The sequence below is a fragment of the Podarcis muralis genome, chromosome 12 (assembly GCF_964188315.1).
Source record: "Podarcis muralis chromosome 12, rPodMur119.hap1.1, whole genome shotgun sequence".
Classification (NCBI taxonomy): Eukaryota; Metazoa; Chordata; class Lepidosauria; order Squamata; family Lacertidae; genus Podarcis; species Podarcis muralis.
In genome coordinates, this window is record NC_135666.1 from 47,959,442 (window position 1) to 47,979,317 (window position 19,876).

At 44.7% G+C, this 19,876-nt stretch overlaps 3 protein-coding genes across 6 annotated transcripts in view; 1 reads left to right on the top strand and 2 right to left on the bottom strand.

The window, feature by feature from the left end:
- The window catches only part of ACAD11 (acyl-CoA dehydrogenase family member 11), a 43,036-nt gene extending 38,194 nt beyond the window's left edge, over positions 1 to 4,842 (bottom strand). The window contains exons 1-2 of the mRNA XM_028750155.2: positions 4,518 to 4,842; positions 4,170 to 4,361 (exon numbers count right to left, since the gene is read on the bottom strand). Coding sequence (XP_028605988.2) covers positions 4,170 to 4,361; positions 4,518 to 4,615 — 290 coding nt within the window. The 5' untranslated portion in view covers positions 4,616 to 4,842. The remainder of the gene's footprint in view (positions 1 to 4,169; positions 4,362 to 4,517) is intronic.
- A 108-nt stretch (positions 4,843 to 4,950) lies between these two features.
- UBA5 (ubiquitin like modifier activating enzyme 5) lies at positions 4,951 to 15,195 on the top strand. 3 transcript variants are annotated; one of them, XM_028750158.2, is made up of 12 exons: positions 4,951 to 5,644; positions 7,341 to 7,386; positions 7,473 to 7,562; positions 8,544 to 8,653; positions 8,930 to 9,016; positions 9,557 to 9,641; positions 10,432 to 10,536; positions 10,947 to 11,074; positions 11,410 to 11,545; positions 11,764 to 11,839; positions 12,445 to 12,554; positions 13,753 to 15,195. In XM_028750158.2, exons 1-12 carry the CDS (start codon positions 5,505 to 5,507, stop codon positions 13,834 to 13,836), a joined length of 1,197 nt encoding a protein of 398 aa, XP_028605991.2. In that variant the 5' UTR covers positions 4,951 to 5,504; the 3' UTR covers positions 13,837 to 15,195. The 3 variants fall into 3 exon arrangements, with proteins under 3 accessions (XP_028605991.2, XP_028605992.2, XP_028605993.2); XM_028750159.2 differs by lacking the exon at positions 7,341 to 7,386 and having other exon boundaries at positions 5,510 to 5,644; XM_028750160.2 differs by lacking the exon at positions 4,951 to 5,644 and having other exon boundaries at positions 7,337 to 7,386; positions 7,473 to 7,557.
- A 632-nt stretch (positions 15,196 to 15,827) lies between these two features.
- NPHP3 (nephrocystin 3) overlaps positions 15,828 to 19,876 on the bottom strand; it is a 40,938-nt gene continuing 36,889 nt past the window's right edge. For both annotated transcript variants that reach the window (XM_077916384.1, XM_077916383.1), the window contains exons 26-28: positions 19,664 to 19,789; positions 17,908 to 18,023; positions 15,828 to 17,540 (exon numbers count right to left, since the gene is read on the bottom strand). In XM_077916384.1, coding sequence (XP_077772510.1) covers positions 17,360 to 17,540; positions 17,908 to 18,023; positions 19,664 to 19,789 — 423 coding nt within the window. In that variant the 3' untranslated portion in view covers positions 15,828 to 17,359. The remainder of the gene's footprint in view (positions 17,541 to 17,907; positions 18,024 to 19,663; positions 19,790 to 19,876) is intronic.

Genomic DNA, 19,876 nt, shown 5'->3' on the forward strand with positions numbered 1-19,876 from the left:
CTTGTTTCTCAGTTTGATCCTTCTACATGGTTTTGTATGTTTTGCGGTATTTCATGCATTGTGACTTGCCAATATTTTTTATTGATTCTAGTTTATTAATTCTTTATTGTAATTGATAAGTGCAAACCGTTTCATTATTATTTGCTGATATTTAATTTTACTGTTTACTATAATATTCCAATGGATTGTTGAATATTGCTTTATTGGATATAAGTTGCTTATTTAAAAGTTATTGTGACTTTTTTTGTATCGGATCAGATTTGTTAATACTTGTGTGATCTTTGCCGTCTGTTTTGTTGTTTCTTCAGCCTATAAACTGCCTTGTGTATAGTAATACAGCAAGGCAGTATACAAATTAAAAGTGAAATGAACTGAAAGGCAACAGAAACCAAACCAGGGGTTAAAAAGGGATGGGGAACCTGTGGTCCTCTGGATGTGGTTGGACTCCATATACCATCAGCTCTAGCCTGCATGACCAATGGCCAGGGATGATAGGAGTTCTGGTCCAGTCTTATTCTTAATCTTTGGCAATCACTTGTAGCCGACTAAGATTGTCTTCCATAAACACGGTTTTAACAGTGAGTCCACAAGTGACTGTGGAGGCCAATTCTGGATCCACACGTCCTTCCACAGTGGGAACCTAGGTTCCTGGCTGGGAGTTGATCATGGTGAGGGTTTGCCAAATGTGCCTTCTTCTTAGCACGTTTCTCCCTTTCGACCTGAGTTTGAGCGTCTTCAAAGCCCACGACACCTTTGGTAAAGGCTGTTCTCCAATTGGAGCACCCACAGGGCAGTGTTTCCCAGTTGTCAGTGTTTATACTCCATTTTTTTAAGATTTGCCTTGAGAGAGTCTTTAAACCTCTTTTGTTGATCACCAGCATTATGCTTTCCATTTTTAAGTTTGGAATAGAATAGTTGCTTTGGAAGACAATAATCAGGCATCCGCACTACATGACCAGTCCAACAAAGGTGTGGTTGAAGAATCATTGCTTTGACACTGGTGATCTTTGCTTCTTCTAGTACACTGGCATTAGTTTGCCTGTCTTCCCAAGTGATATGGAACATTTTTCAGAGACACCGTTGATGGAATTTTTCAAGGAGTTGGAGATGGCGCTTATAAGTGGTCCATGTTTCACAAGCATATAGTAAGGTTGGTAGTACAAGCATTTTGGTTTCCCTACAAATGTCCTGGTCCTCAAACACTCTGCACTTCAACTGGGAGAAAGCCATGCTTGCAGAGTTCAGGCGAGGTTGGATTTCGGCATCAATGTCAGCCCTTGTGGAAAGATGTTTGATGCCCAGGCAGGAGAAGTGATCAACATTTTCAAACGTTGCACCATTGAGTTGGATTTGTGGCACTGCAGAGGGGTTGTTTTGTGCTTATTGGTTCAGTGACATATGGAGGACCTTGGTTGTCCACCCTTACCAAATCTAATAACTTTGGTTTAACTAGTTAAAAGTCTGAGTGCATGGAAGAACAACCACACCTGTGAAATTTTCTCATGAAACACTTGCACAAGCAAATTGCTTTGATGATCAAAGCAACACATTTTGGGGCAAGCCTTTTCAGCGGAGGCATACCAGTGGATTCGAAACGGGTTTTTTACATCTAAAATTGCTTTTATTTTATTTTATTTTTATTTTGTAAGAAACACAATTTTTATTGTTGATGCTTTTACCCCGATATTGCTTCAAGATACTTTATGGGAAGCGATTCACAAGTGTAATCTAAATAAATAAATATAAATACTAAATCTGGAGTCGACGTTCAGAGCACGCATAGTACATCTGCTCATTACGTGGCAAGTTTTCTCTCTGAAGCCATAACAACCCCAGATTTGGTGCTGAGGGGAAAAAACAGCACAAAAGCAGAATGCAGTGTGCTCTATGAGTTCAGAGGGCAATAATTAGACTCTATAACTCACTCAGTGGCGTAGCGTGGGGGGTGCAGGGGGGGCCGGCCGCACCGGGCGCAACATCTGGGGTTAGGGCAAATCCACAGGTTAGTGGGCGCTAATCCACGGGTTAGGGGGCGCAAATCCACGGGTTAGGGGGCGCAAATTACTTGCTTTGCCCCGGGTGCTGACAACCCACGCTACGCCACTGAACTCACTAAAAAAAAAAAGTTAGCTGGTCCTTACAAACAAGTGTATTGCTTGTAGGATATGGGTTTCTGGAACACAGTTTCAAAGCTAGTTAATTAATTGCAATGGTCCAAGATAACAACAGCGTCTCTCTCTTCCCTGTTTGTGTCCTTTGTTCCTCCCTTTGGGGATTGCTCAAACACAACCAGGATAGGCAGGTCAGTACTATATGAGGAGCTACAACCATAAATGGGCTAGGATTGTTGTAAAATTGGGCATTCCAACAGGAGAGACCGCCTTGGCAAAGTTGCCACGTCTCTCCTTTGTTAGGTGAACTACAGGTAAATGGCCCACAATGAGGAAACAGTTGGAGAGCCATTTTCGGGGGAAAGGCATTACTGTCTCCTCCCCTATTAGCTAAAACTATTGTAATCTGTGTAGCTGTGGGGAAAACAAAGGACAAACTGAAGTGAGTGAGATACATAGAGCTGTATATGGGTTCTCAGACTGCTGGCTTTCTTCCTAGAGATCTGATCTGAGAGCAGATAGACTGGCTATCTGGAGGACTGTTTAGAGCAGCCATGGCCAAACTTGGCCCTCCAGCTGTTTTGGGACTACAATTCCCACCACCCCTGACCACTAGTCCTGTTAGCTAGGGATGATGGGAGTTATAGTCCCAAAAGAGCTGAAGGGCCAAGTTTGGCCATGCCTGGTTTAGAACTCCCCACCCATGAACAGCCTGTGCATTTGTAAATGAGTGCAAATATTACGAAATACCAATATTTTCCAAATGCTCTCTTTCCAAACGAAATAACACCTGGATAAGCAGGTGTTCTCACCACTCTGAGAAGCGGAATAACATTACATAACACTTTTCTGGCCTCAAAAAAGCCTTTCAAACAGCTCTGTGCTGTTCTTTGAACCACTGGGTTTTCGGAGGTTCAAAGAGCAGCACTGGGCTGTTTGAAAGCATGCGTGAGAAAACCTTTAGATGTTGTCAGTGTTTGCTGGGGCTAATGGGAGCTGGGAGTCCAAAAACTGCCTAGAGTGTCTGCTTTAAAGTCACAGAACTTGTCAGCAACCTGGGGAGAGAGGAAGGAGAGGGGTACATGGGAGAAAAAGAATCATGGATATATGTTCTGTGTATAACTAAGAAGGGAAGATTTGTCTCCTTTAACATATTGGAATATGTCCATAAAAATAGGTAACATGGGTGGAGGTGGGGAAGGGAGTAAAACACTGAAAAGGCAAAAGCAGACTTATTTCTGACAAAAAAGTGTCTTTACATTTTGCTTCATATCTCGGGTTCTACAAAGGATAGAAGCTGGGGGATCTGGGGGTTATTGTTCACCTACTGGAGATGTCCTAACTTATTCAAGCATCACTAATTCACACTTCTAAAAATACAGTGGTACCTCTGGTTACATACTTAATTCGTTCTGGAGGTCCGTTCTTAACCTGAAACTGTTCTTAACCTGAAGCACCACTTTAGCTAACGGGGCCTCCCGCTGCCGCCGCCGCGCAATTTCTGTTCTCATCCTGAAGCAAAGTTCTTAACCTTATGTAATATTTCTGGGTTAGCAGAGTCTGTAACCTGAAGCGTATGTAACCCGAGGTACCACTGTATAGGGTACCTCAGGGGATAAGGAAGAATGTGCAGGAGAAAGGAAAGCAATCTTATACTATCAGATTTCAGTGAAATGTTTGCAGCTTAATGCACTCCTTTCCATCTCTCTCCACACACTGATTTAAGAGTCCTAAGGCTGCAGCGCTATCAGTGTTTACCAAAGGCTGCGAACACACATGAACTTAAAAGCACAATTTATTTCCTTATTCTCTTTTAATGGCAATGGCGCCCACCTGAGAGGGATCCAGAGTTGAGGAGAGTTCTGGCTGAAAAAAAGTCCTGCCCATAACCACGATTCCCACGATTCTTGTGCCGGGGGGCGGGATGGGATCATAGAACTGTAGACTTGGAAGGGACCCCGAGGGTCATCTAGCCCAACCCCATGCAATGCAGGAATCTCGCTGAATTCAGTGCCCTGATTTCCCAGCCCCATTGCTCCGCGAAGCTGCCATCCTTACCTGTACTGCCTGACCCTCAGCGCTTCGGGCGGGTGCTGCGGGAAGCCCGGCAGGTGCCGGCACAGGTATCTCTCCAAGGCTCCCTGGTCAAATCTGTGCGGCTTCCTCACTTCGGTGGTATCGGGCTCACTTGCCATTTTGCAGAGGCTCCTCTCCACTGGCCTCGAACCGGTTCGCTGACTTGTTGCTACACTGGAGGCGAGAGCAAAGAGGGCGGGGGGGGGGTGAAATAATAATTGCAGCGCAAAGGTTGCTGCAGCCGCTCCTCCAAAGGCGACACGCCACCAAACTATAGGGCTGCCTCTGAAGTTACTCTAAAGCGTTTGCAAAGACTCTCCTCCTCCTCACCCAGAGCGGAAAGAGCTGTTTGGGCTGCTGCCCCTGCGGCTCAGTCCATGCTCTTTTCTGGAGACCGAGCTGAACTCTGACTGAAATAATGCTTTCATCGGGTCTGCGTTTGGCTTTCCCCCCTCAAGGGTGGCGGTGTCGTAGCCCAGACCTAGTCGCTGCTGTAGAGAGCAGGTCCACTGACTTCAATGGGTCCACTCCCAAGTCTTGCGTGGAAGGGGGCTGCTCAGCTTGCAACCCTTAAACCCACTTGCAAGGCAATGCAAAACCCGGGGGGTGAGGGCAAAGCAAAATGGTGCCCTTTTCATGGGCGTAGCCGGGATTTTTGTTTTGGTGTGGGGCAGGCTTTATGGGGGGGGGGGGGTGGAAAGAGAACCAGTTTTTTTTTTTTGTGGGGGGCAGTTGCTCCTCCCTGCCCGCCCGCCCCTCCTTGGCCGCTCTTTTGCTTGCAAGGGGGGCAACCAGGATTTTTGTTTTGGTGTGGGGCAGGCTTTATGTGTGGGGGGTGGAAAGAGAACCACGGTTTTTTTATTTTATTGTGGGGGGCAGTTCCCCCTCCCTGCCCGCCCACCCCTCCTTGGCCGCCCTTTTGCTTGCAAGGGGGGCAACCAGGATTTTTGTTTTGGTGAGGGGAGCAGGCTTTATGTCTGTGGGGTGGAAAGAGAACCTCAGTTATTTTCTTATTGTGGGGGGCAGCTGCTCCTCCCTGCCCGCCCTTTTGCTTGCAAGGGGGGCAACCAGGCTCCCTACCCAATCGCTCGCCCGCCCGCCATCCCCGGACTCTGAAACGCGCAGCAACTTGGCGACTTTCTGAAAGGAGAGACAACTCTGAAGGCCGGAACTGTGGTGGCCGGCGCTGCGTTGCGCGGGGGGAAGCCTTTTGCCGTGACTCCCGGAAGCGCCGGTTGGGGAGACGTGTCTCTGGCCGCGGCGGCGCGGGGTTGGGCTGAGCAGCCGGCGCTTCGGGCTTTCCGCTGAGGGATCGCCATGGCCGCCTCGGAGCAGCTGGTGGAGCAGCTACGGCGCCGCGTCCGGGAGCTGGAGGAAGAGCTGGGCCGGGGGGAAGGAGGCCGGCGGGCGAGGATCGAGCAGATGAGCTCGGAGGTGACCGACTCCAACCCGTACAGGTGAGCGGGCTTTTGGGGCAGGGTCGTGAATTACATTGCAGGGGGGGTTGGGCTAGGTGACCATTGTGGGGCGGGGTCCCTCGCAGCTCTACCATTCTGTGATCCCGCCCTTTCCCCCCCAAGGAGGAGCTCAAGGTTCTCCCACACACCCACCCGCTCCACAACAGCCCTGCGAGGTAGGCTATAGGCTACCAGGCCCAGGGTCACCCAGTGAGCTTCATGTAAAATAATACTATTTTTTTCCCTTTTTTTTATTAATTTTCCAAAAAAAAACCCAAAACATTTAAAACAGACATACATGCATCCTGTTTAAATCTTGGTAGCATTATTAAGTGACTTCCTCAAATCCCCTTGATTGAATTTCATTATATATCATTTTAACAGTTTTCCAAAGTAAAATAATAATATTAATAATTTATTCCCCGCCCATCTGGCTAGGTTTCCCCAGCCACTCTAGGCAGCTCCCAACAGAAAATTTAAAAAACACGATAAGACATCAAACATTAAAAACTTCCTTAAACAGATGTCTTCTAAATGTCAGATAGTTGTTTATTTCCTTGACATCTGATGGGGGGGGGGCATTCCACAGGGTGGGTGCCACAACAGAGAAGGCCCTCTGCCTGGTTCCCTGTAACTTCGCTTCTTGTAGCGACTGAACCGCCAGAAGGCCCTCGGCACTAGACCCCAGTGTCTGGGCAGAATGATGGCGGTGGAGACACTCCTTCAGGTATACTGGGCCAAGGCTGTTTAGGGCTTTAAAGATCAGCACCAACACCTTGAATTGTGCTCAGAAACGTACTGGGAGCCAATGTAGGTCTTTCAGGACCGGTGTTATATGGTCTCAGCGGTCACTCCAAGTCACTAGTCTAGCTGCCGCATTCTGGATTAGTTGTAGTTTCCGAGTCAGCTTCAAAGGCTGAGCTGGATTTGCAGATCCTGGGCTCCCAGATCCTAGTTCAGCACTCTGGCCCAGCTATTCTTAACCTCTGGAGGCTCACAAAAGAAGGGCCTCAAGATTGCGGGGTCTGCGTTGGTTCCTATGGGGAGATGTGGTCCTTGAGGTACGGCGGTCCTGAGCTATTTAAGACTTTATAGGTTGAAGCCAGCACTTTGAATTGGGCTCCAGAAGCTCATGGGTAGCCAGTGCAGTTGGGCCAGGGTTAGTGTTGTGTGCTCAAACCAGCCTGCCCCAGGAAGCAACCTGGTTGCTGAATTCTGCACCAGCTGGAGTTTCAGAACTCTTCAGAGGCAGCCCTGGTTTTTTAACTTTTAGGAATATGACAGCCCTGTGTCAGTGGATAGATGGAAGTCCTTAACAGCCAGTCAAGAAGTGGTATGGCATTTTCAGCTACTGTAATGGAACAGTAATGGGCAAGTAATGGCTATTCCTAGTGGCAGCACAGAAATTAGTGGCATGAACAGGCTGTATACACACCTCCAGAGTGTTTCCGTTCAGCCCTTTTCACCAATCTGGAGGTTGTTGGTTTATGTTCCAGGATGTCGTAAATGAATCCATACTTAATTTAATCAATGTGGGAGATCTGGAGCTGCTGAAATATCCAAGACAAACAGGGATTTCAGCGCACTTCAATTTTGCACCATGGAATTTGCTAATCTCCTTTTGATCTTGAAATAGCTGTGTCATGTGAATGAAGCCCACTTGACAAAAGTGTTTTTGTTTCTTCCCTCTCTCTAGTCGCCTGATGGCGCTGAAAAGAATGGGAATTGTGAAAGACTATGAGGTGGGATAATGTTTCTTATAGAAGTTTGCATTAATGATGTAAACTCACGGCACAAAACACTTACCGGTGTTGGTTTCTTGTTGCAGAAAATCCGCTCCTTTGCGGTCGCGGTGGTGGGTGTTGGTGGAGTTGGCAGCGTAACTGCTGAGATGCTGACAAGATGTGGCATTGGTAAGGTAATAATACGTTTCTTCCTTATAACAACACTGTCCTGAGTAAAATCAGTGGTGCTTTGGCGAAAGATTAATTTCCCTTTGTCAACTGAAATATATTCACAGTGGCCTCTGTCATGGGTAAAGGGTAGTCACATACATGATGATTAGTGATGGTTTGGAAGCTGTAATTGGCTGAGGCTCCTGGAAGTATGTTTACAGTGCATTTTAGGACACACAGTTCTCTTTGCAGGTCCTTTTTTGGTTCTTATACTGGTACTTCATTTTTCTAAAATTGTTGAAGCAACATACGTGGATTTATCTCATTTAATTCTAACAACAGTCCTGTAGGGTAGGTTAGGAAGAGAGTAAATGACTTGCCCATGGCCAAAGAGCAAACATCAATGTTGAAGCTTTATTTCCTACATCCAAACCCCCCCCCCCCCCCGATCTACAGTACAGTGGTACCGCGGGTTACATACACTTCAGGTTACAGACTCCGCTAACCCACAAATAGTACCTCGGGTTAGGAACTTTGCTTCAGGATAAGAATAGAAATCGTGTTCCGGCAGCGCGGCAGCAGCGAGAGGCCCCATTAGCTAAAGTGGTGCTTCAAGTTAAGAACAGTTTCAGGTTAAGAAAGGACCTCCAGAACGAATTAAGTACTTAACCCGAGGTACCACTGTACTGTTGTTCTCTTGATTCTTTTATCTCTGCTACAGAAGCACATGAGGGACAAATGGGAGCTTTTTTGCGGAAGTAACCCTTACAAAGTTATTATTTAAAGTTAATGGGCATCTGTGATGAATGTGGCTTTTGAATCTCATTTTACTTAAACTATCACAGTCTTTTAAAACTGAATTTCAGGTGTTTTAGAAATAAATATGTTTGCCACTTTAGAATCCATAGGAATAATATTTGTTAGCCCAAGGGCTGTGACCCTGTCTGTCCTAAACATGAACCTGAGCAAAGGCCATTCATGTGTCACTGTAATCTTTCTTTTAGCTGCTCCTGTTTGATTATGATAAGGTGGAGCTGGCCAATATGAACAGGCTCTTTTTCCAACCCCACCAAGCTGGACTGAGTAAAGTGCAAGCAGCAGAGCACACTTTGAGGTATGTGAAAGTGGGAGGTGACATCCAGTTATGGAATGCAACTTCAGACATATGGAACTTCCAACTTTTTAAAAAAAGTTTCATGAGAAACTAATCTTAAATAAATCATGCTGCGTACATTTATGCGGAAGGAAGTTCTTCTGAGTCCAGTAGGATTTATTCCCAAGGAAGAGCATGGGATTGCAACCTTAGTATGTTAGAATTTGCAACACAAACGTGTGGGACTCCTTTCAGAGATGTTCGTGTTAAAGCTGCAGTGTTTGTTTTATCCTTAAGGAACATCAACCCCGATGTGCAGTTCGAAGTACATAACTACAACATCACAACTGTGGACAACTTTCAACATTTTATGGACAGGATCAGGTAGCATATCTTTCGGGGGCTGGTAGTGGTGGTCGTAACGAAACACTACTGATTCACATTTCTCTAAATCGTTGGTAACCTCAGGCCTGGGGGGTCAAATGCTCCAGGCTTCTCTCTTTGGCCTTGGGACTCTCTAGGCCACACACCCTCTCTCCCAGGCCACACTGCTGTCTGGCCTAGCCTTACCCCATCCTTGAGGGCTTTTATCTGGCTGGAAATAACCCTTTAACTCTTATAATGATTCTCCCTAGCTTGGATGGAGGATAGAGGGGTCTCTGCAGCTAGCCCATGGGTAGGCAAACTAAGGCCCGGGGGCCGGATCCGGCCCAATCGCCTTAGCCTATTGTACAAAGGTTAAATCGGCATTTGTCATTCTGGCCCTGCCCATTGCTGGCATGTAAGATTTCCTAGAAGGGGATGCGACCCTTGAGCAGAGAAGGATTCCATGCTAATAATGGAGAGTTTCATGGTAAAGCAGCTTCCTTGATCTTCTAGCAAGGCTCCCTTAATAGTTCCATTTTCTCCCCTTTTTATTTATAGCAATGGAGGTTTAGAAGAAGGGAAACCCGTTGATCTTGTATTGAGCTGCGTGGATAATTTTGAAGCACGCATGGCAATTAACACGGTAAGTGCAGCAACAGCAACGCACACATGCCTCCTGTTCTCACCCAAGTGCACATTGCACACCTACTGCTAGAAGCTGTGGATCTCGCACCCAGTACATTGTAGCAAATGTGGCTGCTGTGCCACCTCAGTGGGGGCAGTGGAGGGTTCCCAAGCAAGCCGCTTCTGAAAAGATGTGGCTATTCCAGAGTAGCTGTGCTTGGTGCCTTTGCAGTATCATCGTGCCTTGAGCTTGTGTATGTTATATGAAAGCAGAATATACAAAGATTGGAGATTAAACTGCATTTTGTTGGCGACTTCAGCTTCATCCTTTGGTGAATGCAAAGAGACTTCTGTGACATGAACGGGATCCTTTTTCCAGGTCTGGTTTGAGAAATGTGAGGGATTACTGAAGTCTGTCACAAAACCCAAAAACTTAGGAAGTTTTGCTTTCCTAAGAACTTGTTTTCAATTGAAATTCTTTAGATGGACCAACTCCCCTACAATGAGTTCATTTTCAGGCCTGCATACCAGGAGTGTGCTACCGATTCTTGCCTTTGAATTTGGGTCACCTGATGTCATGGTGATGGGCAGGTGATTTTACAGCAAAGGTGTCCTGGCTCATCTTTCAAAGTAGCCGCCGGTCAGTTTGGGGGGGGAGGAGCTCAAGATCTAGACAGTTCCCCTCCCCTGAGATAAGCCTTTAGCTTGATTCAGCAGGACACTTCCGATATCCATAAGCAGTTTCGATTTTTGCAGCAAATGCAACTTATGCATGTATAAGTAGGGCATGTTTTTTTTTTTTTTTTAAGGCTTGTAATGAGCTTGGACAAATATGGATGGAATCTGGAGTGAGCGAAAACGCTGTCTCTGGCCATATCCAACTCATCATCCCTGGTGAATCGGCTTGTTTTGCGGTATGTGATGTTACGCTTTCTAAGTTCCATTGTACTGTCCTTCTAAGGTAAAGTGAAAGTTGTTGGAATCTAAAGAAGAGGAGGAGTTTGGATTTGATATCCCGCCTTTCACTCCCTTTAAGGAGTCTCAAAGTGGCTAACATTCTCCTTTCCCTTCCTCCCCCACAACAAACACTCTGTGAGGTGAGTGGGGCTGAGAGACTTCAGAGAAGTGTGACTGGCCCAAGGTCACCCAGCAGCTGCATGTGGAGGAGCGGAGATGCGAACCCGGTTCCCCAGATTACGAGACTACCGCTCTTAACCACTACACCACACTGGCTAAAGTCATTTTTGTTGGATCCTTCTCTTGTTTATGGGTTTTTCAAATGCCCCTTTTATGATTCTCAAACTCCTCTCCCCTTTTTGGCTAGTGTGCACCTCCACTTGTCGTAGCGGCAAATATAGATGAGAAAACGCTCAAACGGGAGGGAGTTTGTGCCGCCAGCCTTCCCACCACTATGGGAGTGGTCGCCGGTCTTCTTGTTCAAAACGTCCTGAAGTAAGTGACTGAGATGCCTTGATTTTTTAAAAAAGTTTAAGTGGGAATTGCTTCATGGCAAAAGGATGACATTAAGCATATTGGTTGAGATTGTGCATTGTCCATCTGTTCCCTCCACACCCTCCTATATTTGCTGCAGATAGGGACCCCTCAGAGCAGATTTTAGGTGCACAGGTGCTGAAGGAGAACTCCAGTTGTGCAAGATTTCTGTTGCGCAAGTAGGCAAGCATCACTGGATGTCACCCCTAATGAACCCAAGTGCTGTGTCTTCCGTCTGACACATGCAAATAATAAACTGTTCTCTTCTTTTATCCTTCCTGCATTTCCCCCCCCAGATATCTACTGAATTTTGGCACGGTGAGCTTTTACCTTGGCTATAATGCAATGCAGGATTTTTTCCCCTCCATGACGATGAAGCCAAATCCACAGTGCGATGACAGAAACTGTAGACACCAGCAGGAAGAGTACAAGGTAAAATAAGTAACTAAAAGAGCTCAGGCTCCTTTTCCGATTCCTTGAAAGGGGTGGATAACTTGTTCAGCGGAAGTTAGAAAATGTAGCATGAACTCTTTGGAGATATTTACCCTAGTATGGTCATTCTGAATGGGCCTCTAGCATATAATTATTTAACTTTTCCCATTATTTAGAGTGGGAACAAAAACCACTTTTGACTGTGTTTGTATTTCCAGAAAAAAGCAGCAGAAAATCCTAAAGTAGAAGTAATTGAACAGGAAGAAGAAATAGTTCATGAAGAGAATGATTGGGGTGAGTTAAGATACTAAGACAATACAAATTGCTCGCTTACAACTCTTGGAACTAGTAAAATGCCCATCAGCCTAAGCAGGTTTCTCTCTTGTGAATGATTTCAATTGAGCCCCCACCCAAAAAAGCAGGTAGCTGTAGTGAGGACATAGTTGTGATAGCGGCACAAGCTATGCTCTTCTCACTATTGTGATCTATTATTGTCATGGAAGGGTATCCCACATTATGAACCCACTTTGGGAGGTTATGCTTAATTAAGGTTTAAAAACCCCTAAACATTACCACTGCTTCCAGATCCATTGGGCCAGTCCAACACAGGGGAGGGTAACAGCACTCCCTGCCCTTTCAATTGCCTGAAGAGGTTTTTGACTAAGACGTACAGTGGTACCTCGTGTTGCGTAACCTCCAGGTTACGGAATCTTCGGGTTACGGCTGTTGCAAACCCGGAAGTGTATACTTCCGGGTTTCGCCGTGCATGCGCAGAAGGATGCCTCTAGTTACAAAGTTTTCGGGATACGTAACTTTTTTGTATTTGTAGACGATTACTGTGTATACCATTAATCTGCACTAATGCTTTCCCTTGCATTGATGTGTTTGGGGCTATTCAGGGATAGAGTTGGTATCGGAAGTTTCAGAGGAAGAATTAAAAGCTGCTTCGGGTCCAGTTCTCGATCTTCCAGAAGGAATCACAATGGCATACACAATACCAAACAAGGTGGTAAGTTCTTTTTAGCCAACGTCAAGAACATTTTATTTGGATTGGCTTTAACTTGTCAAGTTGCATGTGGGAATGAGCAATCAGTGCTGCTGTTCTGCAGTCTTCACTTCCATCGTGTGCGTCAATGAAGTTGATGTTAGGATCCCTGCTCTGTGTTTGCAGTCATGGGATTGTTGCCTATCACATGACGGTGTATGTTTTCATTCCACAGTGTGGGAAGTGATGGAGACAGGATGTTTTGTGTTACTGTGTTCCGGAAAGTGGGACTATTGTCTTTTGTTTTTTCTCTTTGCTGTCTGATGAGAAAAAGGAAGGAGCTAAGTCAGAATGCTCTGAGTGTATTATATGTAAATAAAAGTAGATTAGCCAAAATGCTGTGCTACTGAGCTCTGTTACACGAACTGCAAATACTCTGCAGAATCATAAGTGTGCTGATGCCTCTTGGCATCAGTCGCTGTGACGTTCGGGCTGGAGAAAGCTTATGAAGCTCCCGAACGATCGACCAGGAGGGAGGGAACATGCCAGTCGGGCATGTGTCTCTACCAGGGTCCTACACAAAAGTAGGACAATCCTAACAGCCCACAACTGCTGTCATAGCCACAGCAGCACTGCAAGCTTTGCACCTTCCAAGCTTGGCTGTCGTAGCTTCCTTGGCGGAGAGAGCCTCTGCTCACTTGGCACTGACGTGCTTTGCTAACCTTTGCTTTACAACGGGGTGGGAACCTCTGGCTTGTGAGGCCTCCGGATATCAGGCAAAGGGCATGCAGAGATGCAGTTGCCAGTGCACAGTTTGCAGCCTTGAAGTCTCCTCCTGCTTGTGGAAGGATGCTATCACCTGATAGGCCTTAACTAAAGTTCATTGGGATGAACTTCTGAGTTTCCCCCATAGGGATTCAGTAGCGTAGCCAACCACTGCAGAAGGTGGAGTTTGAAGTCGGCATTGATCATTGGTAACTTTCATCCTTGTGTGACTAAGCTTGGATTTTCTGTACTTGCCATGCAAAGCAGGAAGAATGGGTCCCCTGACATGATGGTGATGTTGGGTGACTGACAGGTGTTAGTATTTAATTACGTTTGTATCTGGCCTATTTTACAATAATGTGTGTGGTGTTCAGCACGCCAATCTTGTTGGGGCTTTTGGATTTGAGGCTATAGATAAAAGGTGTAAAGGCATTTACTACTCTTCTTCCCTCACCAGGAAGAGAACGCTGTTACTGGGGAAACTGTTCCGGAATCTGAAGAAAGTCTAGAAGAACTTATGGCTAAGATGAAGAGCATCTAGCAAAAAGAACACTTCGAGATTACTGTAATTTCAGCAGCCAGTGATGTGTAACAGATTTAGTCTTTCATGAATAGTGCGTCGTCATGTTGTCTTTTTGTTAATTATGTGAAGACTTTATGGTATGAGGGTCCAGTGAAAACCAAGGCAAGCTGACAAGTTTAATATATAACACAATGCTAGGCTGCTTTTTAAGCCCAGTTCAGGTTGAGCATAATCAGTTCCTCCTTAGGATGCCTGGATTGCAAAAGTGTCTAAAATAGTAACACTTGATCTGCTTAAGCTTATTGTTAGAAGAATGAAAAGCTATATGATATATAGAGAGAGCCTTGTTTAAAAAATGATTATCATTGTCATACATCCTAGCCAATTATATATGACTGTTACATGGAAAAGTAACTGTTTGGAATACTTTCGTTAGCCGCAAGAGAACTCTTTTGGAAGACTTAGTGGGCTGAAAATGTGGGACTTGAGCCAATATCTGGTTCCTCTGGTCATGCAGTGTGTAATAGGAAGCATTGAATGCTAAAATTTGCTATCACCGATCTAACGTTACGGGAGAATACTGAATTCGGAAATGCTCTTGAGCCATCATGCCTAAAAACCTCCGTTTCCAAATAAGAAGAAAATAAAGCAATGAGGTGAAAGTTGCTTTGAATTGATAAGAGAAAACTGCACTATGAGGAAGTTGATTGCCGCCCCCATGGTGTTTGGCAAATGATCTAGTCTATTATGTTCAATTGTAGATTATCACTCAAGTGGGGTAGGTTAAAAAGCTCTGGGAAGCAGAAGTTGCCAGGGCTTCCTCCACCAAAGCATTTAATTCCCTTTCTAATCAGAGCAGGTCAACCAAAAATTGAAAGTTGGCTGGATTAAAGACACTTGCAGTCGCTCAGCACTTACAAGGCCTCTTGCCAGTTGGTTTCTAATAATGTCACCTTAGTAGTATTTATTTAAGTAATATTCCAGGTATATTTTTAGTAAACAAAGAAGCTTCAATCCAAGAGAAGCCTATCTAGAATCAATGGCCTTAATGGTATTTAACTATTTTTAAACCACAGTTTACGCTTGCTGGACTGAATGTTGTACAGTCAGTTGGATAAGCCCGCTGGAGAAATGCTTTTGTCATTAACTGGTGATTAACATAATTAATTAATTAATTCAGACAGATTTGCAAAAATAGTGGTTTGGAAGTTTGATGGTTCTAGGTAATCCCACAATTAATTGCTTCAGCTACTTGTTCAACCACACTCCATTCTGTTTCCATTTTGCATTTTTGCAACAGCATTTTTGTGTGTCCTTCCTGTGAGTTACTTTCTTGGAAATAAACTTAATTACTAAAATAAGCTCAGCATCAACCAACCAATGCGTTATCTACTTGTGTGCTTTTACAGATTGCTTTCTACCTCTGGACTTTGTGCTCAACTCACAACTATTAAATTTGTTACAAGAGTTTTGAAATTTAGACTACCAGCATGTCTAGAATTCAGCTTTAACAGAACTTATATTGGTGCAGTTTATACCATATACAAGTTTTGTTGCCAAAGGCCTGCTTCTTGCTTATAAACATTTCAAATTAAATTATTATTGGAGTGCAAACAAATAGGGTTAAGACCAATTGAACCATTTGTTTCTAAGCTACCACTGCTTCAGCCTGATGCCTAATACAAAGAAAGGAATATTTAATGCTTTACTGCAGCCCTGTTCAATATTCACCCATAAGTATGATTTGTTTTCAGTGGGGGTTGCTAATAAGCTTGCATGAATATGGTTGCTGTGCTGAGTGCCACGTATCAAGGGGAATATATTAACTGCGAGAAAGCAAAGATGTATAGAACCAGCTAAGTTGGAACAAAAAATGATAAGGGAAATGCGCAACCGCCATCTATAGCTGTTTCCTGAAGGTCAAAAGAAAAGCACCCCACACAGCTCAAGAGTACATGGTCCCAGCTCTAGATTTTGAATATGTGGCAAACACAAAGCAGGCTATTCAGTTAAGAGTTTCACTTCTTCACAATTTAGTGTGTATCCCAAAGGAAGTATAACTGGACAGCTACAAATACTGCTTTTAAATTTCATAATTTACAGAAAGATTGATAGTCAAATGTTTTGGTTTTTTTTCTCCACTTTGGAGGTATAATAATAATTTATTCTTTAGACCCCACCCATCTGGCTGGGTTTCCCCAGCCACTCTGGGCGGCTCCCAACAGGATATTAAAAACACGATAAAACATCCAACGTTAAAAACTTCCCTGAACAGGGCTGCCTTCAGATGTCTTCTAAAAGTCAGATAGTTGCTTATTTCCTTGACATCTGGTGGGAGGGCGTTCCACAGGGCGGGCGCCACCACCGAGAAGGCCCTCTTCTTGGTATCAAAAGCTCTGACTGTAGAGTCACATTAAATCCAACAGAAGTAGGAAAAGACATTACAGAATGACAGCTCAGTTCCAACAAATCCTTTATACCTGGTCAAGGAGAGAAGGCGCTGTAACTAAAATAACCTGATTAACATGTAACACGAATAAGCCTTGGGCTTGTGTACTCCCTATCTTCTCTAGTGCAGCCACAAGGAGTTCATTAGCCATCACTTTCAATTGTGTTGTGTCCAAACCAATATTTCTGGTTAAGCTTAACTATGGTCTATTGAAACAAATGAACATCATAAAACCCAGTTTGAAGTTGGCTTTCCTCTGTAAACTGCAGGACAAATGACAGTTTTGAGTTCAGTGAGTTAAAAACAAGGGGAAGCTTCTGTTCCTTTTGTGGAAGATAACTCACCTTGGATAATTCTACTTGGCTGGAAATAAGGGAGGCATGCAACTTAGCTATTCGCCCCAATCTGGAAGCATCTCCCTGTTTTTGCTCAAATCAAGAACCTCCATCTTTCTGCACCTCTATCTTTACTTCTTCACCTGGGCCTCCTTTCTCTTGCTGGAAAGACTCTGCACCTAAGAAAGGTATTATAGATTATATACGTACCTGTCCTTATAATCAATGGGACTTAAATCCATGTAATGTATGCAGGACTGGAGTGTCAATATAACTAAAACTACTTTTTAACTGTGTGGAACAGTCTGCAAACATTCAGCAATACTGAAAACAAAGTGTTCAGGGCACTGCCATCCTCCTCTTATTCAGACATACCCATTTGATGTGGGTGGCACTGTGGTCTAAACCACTGAGCCTCTTGGGCTTACCGATCAGAAGGTTGGCGGTTTGAATCCCCGCAACGGAGTGAGCTCCCGTTGCTCTGTCCCAGCTCCTGCCAACCTAGCAGTTCGAAAGTACACCAGTGCAAGTAGATAAATAGGTACCGCTGCAGCGGGAAGGAAAACAGCATTTCCATACGCTCTGTTTTCTGTCACGGTATCCCATTGTGCCAGAAGCGGTTTAGTCATGCTGGCCACATGACCCAGAAAGCTGTCTGAACAAACGCCGGCTCCCTCGGCCTGAAAGCAAGATGAGCGCTGCACCCCATAGTTGCCTTTGATTGGACTTCACTGTCCAGGGGTCCTTTACCTTATCATCACCTTTGTCCATGTTGCAAAAAAACATTGGGAGAGAAAGCACTCTTCAAACTGAGGGTGTCTCCACTGGATGAATGACGGGACGCTGCCTTGCCACCAATCAACAAAGTCTCTGCTTCTTTGATTTCCATGGCTCTCTTGTAGAGCTCGGCAGCCTTCTCAAAATCTCCTCCTTCATAGCTGGGGGAAGGGGGGGGGAAGAGTGAGAGGAAACAAAGGAACAAAAAACATTCCACATTGCTATTCCAGAACATTTGCAGAATAGTAGTAGAACTGAAAAAAGTTATAGAACATTAACTCGTATTTCCCACTTTTCTGGAGATTAAAGTCACCCCCCCTCCCAAATCAAAATATACTACTTCTGCATCACATTAAAAAGCTTCAAATAAACTTTGCCAGGTACTTCTGAACCCCCACCCCCCACCCACTGCAGCTTTTGCTCTGGTCCAAATATCTGGTGTGTGAACCTAGGATTATTCAGTAAGCAAGTAGTGCGCACATACACTTTTTTAAAATAACAAGGTAGGTTGGTTAGATTAAATGTTACCTAAGCACAGCCAAATTCTTTAATGTTTCTCCCACACGAGGATGCATCCGCCCAAAGCTGTCTTCATAAATTTTCAGCGCTCGTTCGTAAAGAGGCAAGGCTTCAGAGTGCTTTTTCTAGAAGTATTAGGGCACAAAAGATAACAGGTATTGCCAAAAGTGTTTGTTCAGATCTGAACACTTAAGTTTCATTAAAATTTTACATTCCAACTACTGGAAACCATAAGATGTCTGAGCCTAGGAGAATAGCTTGTAACTACTCTCACATTTTGGCTAAGGTTATGATAAAAATCTGAGAGCTGGAAGGCAGGAACGGGTGCTGCAACTTTTATAAATTAAGCCAGGACACCAAGCCAAAGAATTAAAACAGGCTGTGCAAGGCTTAACTTCTGAAGATGAGAAAAGCTGGGATCATAAGTTGGCCTGAATGCAGACTGAGTCCAAAGGAATGAATACAACATAAGCAATGAACACCAAATATTTCAGCCAGAGTTTGTCTGTCTCCCTGCCTGCCTGCCAAAAAAGAAAAACATTTGAAGAAGTCATGAGTCTTCTTCAAAGATCGCCAGCTATTACAGAGCACTTGGATATCCTCATCTGCGAGCAAAACCACAAAAAAACAGAAACTGTATGGTAGGTGAGGTTTGCGTAGGAGAATTTTCCAATGTATTTGCAAAGTGTCCCTTGGGGTTTTCTGCCTATTCTGTCCTGTGCTATAAACAGATAAGAAAGGGTCTCTGTGAAACTCCCAAAGGAACCATGTGAGTAAGGGCTTTGCTATGGAGCCTGATCTGCCTGATGCGAATTATGACAAGTAGAACACACACATCCCTTCCTGTGAACTAACTTGTGTGGCAGTCAGGGAGGAAGGTGAAGGAAAACATTGAGAAAATAATAACCCAAACTGCTGTGCGAGAGAGAGAAATCTTGCTGCATGCCAGAGGATTTGGGCAAGGGCAGTGATGAGTGGTAAGCGAGCCAACCTAACACCTGTGGGTTCCTGTTTATGGGTTTTTAACAGGTTCCATCATGCTCTAGGGGTTTGCTAGCAAGCAAGGACTTGTGCAAGTGGGATGGGGAAAGCCATTGGCAGCTGTGCTCAAAAAGTACTATAGTAAAGGGACCCCTGACCATTAGGTCCAGTCGTGACCAACTCTGGGGTTGCAGCACTCATCTCGCTTTATTGGCCGAGGGAGCCGGCGTTTGTCCTCAGACAGCTTCCGGGTCATGTGGCCAGCATGACTAAGCCACTTCTGGCGAAACAGAGCAGCACACGGAAATGCCATTTACCTTCCCACCGGAGCGGTACCTATTTATCTACTTGCACTTTGACGTGCTTTCGAACTGCTAGGTGGGCAGGAGCAGGGACCGAGCAACGGGAGCTCACCCCGTTGCGGGAATTCGAACCATCGACCTTTGATCGGCAAGTCCTAGGCTCTGTGGTTTAACCCACAGCGCCACCCACGTCACTTACAGAAAGTAATATACAGCTATACAAAAATGTGAACCGCCCTGAGATCTTATAATACTATGCTGTGCCTCTGTATTTGCTTCCAATTAATGTGAAAACACACATTTTTAGTCCTATTTAAAATCAGCATTTTATATTTACTTCAGAGAGCTGCAATAGAGATTTTAATCTGGGTTTTTCCCCTCCTCTTCTTATTGGCTACATTAAATTGTGGCATATGTTGTGCATATCATTCATTAACCATCCCTGATATTGTGTATAAAAGGAGAGGGCAGAGAAAACTTACCATCTGGCAGTAAAGAACTGCTAAGTTCACTAAAGCAGTGGCCACACTGGGGTGCTTTGGACCAAAAGATTTCTGCCTGATTTCAACAGCCAACTCGTACAGAGGAACAGCTTTGTCAAGCTTTCCCTAGGAAACAAAGCAAGCGTGAGCTTGAGAGGCAGATCTCTATAGTCTTCTTTCCTTTTAGAAATGCAGCACATTCAGTCTATGCTG

Bases quoted from the DNA above. Each gene is read 5' to 3' on its own strand.
- UBA5 (XM_028750158.2), top strand. From the start codon at position 5,505: ATGGCCGCCTCGGAGCAGCTGGTGGAGCAGCTACGGCGCCGCGTCCGG. The intron at 8,654-8,929 runs GTATGTGAAAGT...TTTATCCTTAAG, and splicing joins GCAGCAGAGCACACTTTGAG to GAACATCAACCCCGATGTGC. The intron at 11,075-11,409 runs GTAAGTGACTGA...TTCCCCCCCCAG, and splicing joins CTTGTTCAAAACGTCCTGAA to ATATCTACTGAATTTTGGCA.